The 6,070-nt window shown below is 45.5% G+C and overlaps 1 protein-coding gene across 1 annotated transcript in view; it reads left to right on the top strand.

Moving 5' to 3' along the window:
* The first annotated feature begins 694 nt into the window (after positions 1-694).
* The window catches only part of ABCG8 (ATP binding cassette subfamily G member 8), a 41,218-nt gene continuing 35,842 nt past the window's right edge, over positions 695-6,070 (top strand). Inside the window, exons 1-2 of the mRNA XM_027865016.1 lie at positions 695-724; positions 1,209-1,316. Coding sequence (XP_027720817.1) covers positions 695-724; positions 1,209-1,316 — 138 coding nt within the window. The remainder of the gene's footprint in view (positions 725-1,208; positions 1,317-6,070) is intronic.

Genomic DNA, 6,070 nt, shown 5'->3' with positions numbered 1-6,070 from the left:
ACACAAAATGCCAACGAAGAGGAAGCCAGGGGCAACCTGTTTTCTCTCGATCAGTCTCACCAGCTAGAGTAAGGGGGAGCATGGGCCTAGCTGGAGTTTTCTTTATCAGATGTACCTTTAGCCAGGAAATTTTCCTTATCTCTAGAATGGAAGAAAATGCCTGCGTGGGCCAGTACTCTGCCCCCTGAAACATTTGCATAGCACAGGGCAAGAGGAGGTAGAACCAGGGCCAGCTGGATTCAAGCAAGAGAGAGGGGAGACACCCATGCTGAAGGGTAGCCATCCCATCCAAGAATCATAAGACAGGAGGAAAGAGAAGCGGGTGCCACCCTGCCCTATGAGGCACCATCATTGAAAACCTCCACCTACAGAGTGATATGAAGAATCTCTCTAGCCAGCAGGATCTCTCGGTAAGTGAAGTCTTGACCAGATTATGTCTGTCTGCTTAGAGTCTCGGAGAGTTTAAACTGAGTGTATCAACAAGGCAGACAGCTGGAGCCACTCTGCTGTCCCTGAGTCCCCCTAGGAAAGTGGTATTTGATCATACCATCAAATTCCTATGTGGCAACACAGGAATGAAAGGTGGCTCAAGAAACTCTGGAGCTGGTTTAAGGAGTGGGCTGGGTGACTCTCGGGTCATGCTTGGACATTCTCTGACCCTGCCCCAGGCGGGGAAACTGTAAGTGAGTGGGCGATGACCGATGACCGTTTTGTGTTTGTATCAGTAGCCAGAGGAATGAGAGCTGATACAGGAATCCTCCACCCAAACATCCTTGGTTTTGTTTTATGATGCTTTGGAAGCAAAAGTGACCATCAGACTGGGAAATGTACTGGAGGGTAAGACAAGGAATTAACATAAAGAAAGGGGCTTTTGCTGGATCAATTTCAAAATGATGGTAAGTCTTAAAATAGCTCACAGGCAGATCAAAGAGAAAAGGAAAGTTCAGAACCTGAGACTTGTTTTCAGAAAGGGAGAAGGGAAGAAACAGGAAGCAATTATCCACCCAAATTGTGTCACTTTTTTTTTTCTGACTGGTACACAAAGGCCTTACATTTCTCTCTTGGGATATGGGAGAGACTAAATGTGAACAAGGAGAGGAGTTAGAAGGACTTAGACCACCACCACCCTCAGCGTTTGGAGAACGAGGGAGGGGTTTAGCACCAAAGGACCCATGTAGATGTGAATCTTTCTTGTCTGGGTGCTCTAGGACAGTGGTCTCCAAAGTGAGGGCACCTGGGGGGGACAATGGGATGACCCATGGGGGTGTTCAACCTACAGAGAATTGAAGATGGGTGGCACCCCATCCCTCCCCAGAGTAGCTAGTTTGGAAGCTTGTCTTTAACACAACTCCTCCACCTCCTTCACCTGTTATTGCTCAACACACCCTTTTCTTCCTTCTACCAGAGTTCTGAAAGTTCTTGTCTTCTCTTCCATTCTCTACTACCAGGTATCATGATGCTCACCCAGGACAGTGTGTGTTTGTATATGTATATGTATGTGTATGTGTATGTGCATGTGCATGTGCATATGTGTATGTGTATGTGTGTGCATGTACATGTACGCGTGTGTATGTGAATGTTGCTATATATCTATGCGTATATGTTTACATGTATGCACATAAACATATACATATACATGCTTACATATATACATACACATATATCTGTGGGTGTATGGATGTATTTTACTATCTTTTTTTTTAACATCCTCATAGATTTTCCCAGTATCCTTCCCCCTCCCCCTCCCAGAGAGCCATCCAGTACAACAAATAATGTTTTTTTTTAAATTAAAAAGAAACAGATGAAAAAAATCAGCACAACCAATCAATACATTTAAAAAGGCCAAAAAACATGCAAACTGGTGTCAGTTTCCCTGCTACAAAAAGGGTGGGTTTCCCCCCAGGATTATGAAAAAAGCTAACTGTGGGCCAAGTACTCACCAAGCTTTCAGGTGCTCATAGGAAGATCCCTGGGAGGCAGCTAAGTGGTGCAGTGGATAGAGCAGCACCGGCTCTGGAGTCAGGAGGACCTGAGTCCAAATCCGACCTCAGACATATAATACTTACTAACTGTGTGACCTTAGGCAAGTCCCTTAACTCCATTGCCTAGCCAAAAAGAAAAGGAAGACCCCTGCTTCCCTAACACAAAGGTCTCTGAGCCAGTGGCCAGATCATCTTGTACCTGAGGCAGTCACCCTCTGTCTGGCTCTGGGCCTCCACCCCTCTTCCATTTGCATGAGCAAGCCTGGGTGGGCTCCAGCCGAGGTTGCAGATCCCATTATCTTTCCCCACCTGCAACCCACCCTTCTTCCAAACTTCCCTGTGTCTGTCATCACCTTGCAGTCACACAGGTTTGTAACCTCTGTCATCCTCCACTCTTCTCCCTCAATGATTGTCCAGATCTTGTCTTTTCCACCTCCACAACATCTCTTGTATCTGTCCCCTTCTTTACTAATTTAACCATTATCCTATTTCAGCACCTCCTACCTGTTGTTACTATTCAGTTGTTTTTCAGTTGTATCTGACGCTGTGTGACTCCATTTTGGATTTTTTTTTTGGCAAAGATACTGGAGTGGTTTGCCATTACCTTCTCCAGCTCATTTGATAGATGAGGAAACTGAGGCAAACAGGGTTAAGTGACTTGCCCAGGGTCACACAGTTAGGAAGTATCTGAGGCTGGATTTGAACTCGGGAATATGATCTTCCTGACTCCAGGCCTGGCACTCTATCCATAAATGGACTCCTAATTGGTCTCCCTACCTCATCTACCCTTTCCAATTCCTCTTCCACCTGGCTATCAAAATGATTTCCCTAAAATACGTATTTGATTCAATAAACTCCAGTGGCTCCCCATGACATCCAGGATCGAATACAAACCCCTTTGTTTGGCATGTAAAGCCCTCTGCAGCCTGGCCCTGTCAGGGATGCTGGGACCCCAAAATCAGACATGACGGTCCTGCCCGAAAGAATTCAACCGAAGTCTTCTTTCAGCCAAAGACAAGGCTTATTAAAGATGAGCCATACAAACCAGACTCTTAAGGCATCTGACCATTTGTGACGCTTATAAGGACGAGCGGGCATGAGGAAGGCTCAGCCCCTAAATGGCGGCCAGGATGGATCTTATATACAGAAAGACTATGGGAAGGATCTAGGAGTGGCCAAGTGGTTTGGGATGACTGGAGGAGGGTCTGGAAGAAGGGGTGTCTTGATGGGAATGGCCAGTAAGCTGAGGTGACTGGAGAGTCTAGGGAGGATATGGATGGGAGGTTGAATGGGACCTAGACAGGATCAAGGATGGGAAGTGGGGTGGGGCTTCCAGTAATAGGCAATGGAGGGCTATACTTAATTAGGGAAACAAAGAATTGGGAGATTGGGCCTAGGTGATAAGAAAAGGTCAATTGAGTGGATTATAGCCTCATGCAATCTCTAGAGACTTCTTTGACCAAGTGAGTTCAAGGAAAGTTCAAGGGTTTTCTGGGGCCTGCAGACAAATGGGACCCAAATTCTTTTTGGGGTGAAGGGCAAAGGTCTTGGCTTGGGCCCATACCGCATCAGCCCCAACTTACTCATCCAGCCTTACTGGCCATTACTCTCCTTCCTACACTTTGGAGGTCAACCAAATGAGTCTTCCTGCTGTTTTTCCTATATAATACTCGCCCTTTCTCACCACCTCTACACTGATGGCCCCCTGTCCCCTAGGGGACTTACTTCCTCCTCATGGCTCCTTCTAGAATCTTTGGTCTCCTTCCAGACTCAGCCCAAGTTCTGCCTTCTATGTGAAGTCTTTCCTGATGTACCCAGCTCCTACAGCTCCTCCAACTCAAACTGCTTGCATTTTTTTGGATCTGGATTCTGTAAATATTTATTCTCTCCACTAACAGATGGAAGATCTTCAAAAGCAGGGACAGTTTTATTTTGGTCTTTTTATCCCCAAGGACCAATGCCTGGTGCATAGTAGGTGCTAAATAAGTGCTTGGTGGTGGGTTTGTTGAGGTTTAGGGGTGCTGGGACCCCAAAATCACAACATGCAGGTCCTGCCCGGAAGAATTCGACCCAAGTCTTCTTTCAGCCAAAGACAAGGTTTATTAGAACATTCGCCATATTGGCCAGACTCTTGAGGAGTCTGAACATTAGCAAGCAGTGGAGTGGCTAGATTTTAAGAATCCGAGCACCTTAATGGTGACAAGATGGACCTTATATACAGAAAGACTATGGGAGAGATCTAGGACTGGCCAAGTAGTCTTGGGTGGGGGGGGACTGTGAGGTAATAGAATGCCAGGGACTGGACCACGTGGCCAAGAGAGACAGACCGAGTTAGGATTAAGGGTGGAAAGTGGCTGGGGGCCAGAGGGAGGTAAAACAATGGAGGGCTAAACTAGGTTAAGGGTAACAGAGAATTGGAAGATTGGGTTTAGGTGATAACAAAAGGCCAGTTGATGGGACTGTAGCCTCAGGGGAACACCAGAGATTTGGCCATGTGGGAAAGTCCAGCGTTTTTTCCTTTTTGGGGTCCAGATCCCATCCTCATCAGGTTGAGTGATTGGTGGAAGAAACTTCCAAATCCATGGAATCACACATCAGTTTGAGTGTTTGAGAGATTCATCTGCTTTGTTTCAAAATTTACAAATTTTACTGAATCTCCAAATTCATAAAACAAGACTGATGATTGAAGCAACCCATAGAAGGAATACTGAAAAAAGATATGAAAGAGGTTGCATGATTTATTAGATAATAAACTGGCCTCAGAGCTGTAGAGACATGGGTTAAAATCCTCCTAATACATAGTGAATTATGACCCTGGTCAAGTCCCCTTAACCTTTCAGCACTCCAAGGTGTTGCAGTCTAGAGGTGCTGGGAACCCTGAAATGCAAGGGTACAGGCAAGAGTCTGCCTTGAAAGAATTTGACCACTCAAGCCTTCCAGTCAAAATAGCAAGTTTATTTGTGACACCAATACAAGCAGGCCAGACTCCTAGTGAGTTTGCTCATTTGATAGGGACAAAACTGACATTTTTATATGGAAAAAGATTGTGGGAAGATTTGGATTGGATTTAGGAATGGCAAGTAGCCTGGAGTGATCCATAGGTAACTGGGAGGAGGGGGGAGGGGTCTGGATTGGATTAAGAAGTGTCAAGTAAGCTAATTAAGTAATCAAGGTGGGCTGGGGTTGGGACAGATGCCTTGGGCGGAGGCATGGGTGACTGAAATGTATGGGAAAATTCAGTGACTGGGTCTGAAGTAACAAAGAATGAAGGACTGGACTGGACTGGATCAGGGACACAATGAAAGGACAGTTGAAAGTGATGTGGATACAAAGGGTGCCCTAGGATTAAAAATAATGTTAATTATTCCCAGGCCCCCAAGGGGGTTTGAGGCTCATTCTGTAGCCCACCCTGTACCTTGAGATCCTGGAACTTGAGAGCTTCTCAAGTCCTTTATCCCTTATCTTAAAATACCATATAACTTGTACCAAAAGAGTTGCCTTTGTCTCCCTTACCCTGTCTTCCTTATCCTGTCATTCATCTTCCTCATCCTATGTCAAGACAATTTTTCCTTATCTTGTAAGCAACCATCTTCCTCATCTTGTTTGTTCTGATCCTGTCCCTAATCTTCAATCCCCATAAGAAACCCTAAAAATACATCATCATCCTACAGGTTGTATAGCTTTCTGTCTTTATAAGCCTCACTCTTTTCCTATATCGGGGGCTTTGTTTAGCTCCTTGCTAACCTCAGTGCTGCAGTGATTCAAACAGTGCCTCACACACTGTTGTTTTCAGTCACGCCCAACTCTCCGTGACCCCCTTTGGGATTTTCTTGGCAAAGATACTGGAGGGGTTTGCCATTTCCTTCTCCAGCTCATTTGATAGATGAAGAAACTGAGGCAAACAGGATTAAGTGACTTGCCCAGAGTCACATAGTCAGTAAGTTTCTGAGGCAAGATTTGAACTTGGGACTTCCTGACTACAGGTCTGATGCTCTATCCACTGTGCCACCTAGCTGCCTGCCTGGCACATAGTAAGTCTCTAACAAATGTTTGTTACTTACCTAAATGCCAGTGTAAAAAACAGCTAC

This window comes from Vombatus ursinus, unplaced genomic scaffold, assembly GCF_900497805.2.
Source record: "Vombatus ursinus unplaced genomic scaffold, bare-nosed wombat genome assembly UNPS02014778.1, whole genome shotgun sequence".
Taxonomy (NCBI): Eukaryota; Metazoa; Chordata; class Mammalia; order Diprotodontia; family Vombatidae; genus Vombatus; species Vombatus ursinus.
The sequence above is the reverse complement of the archived record's forward strand: the minus strand, read 5'-3'. Positions and strand labels throughout refer to the sequence as shown.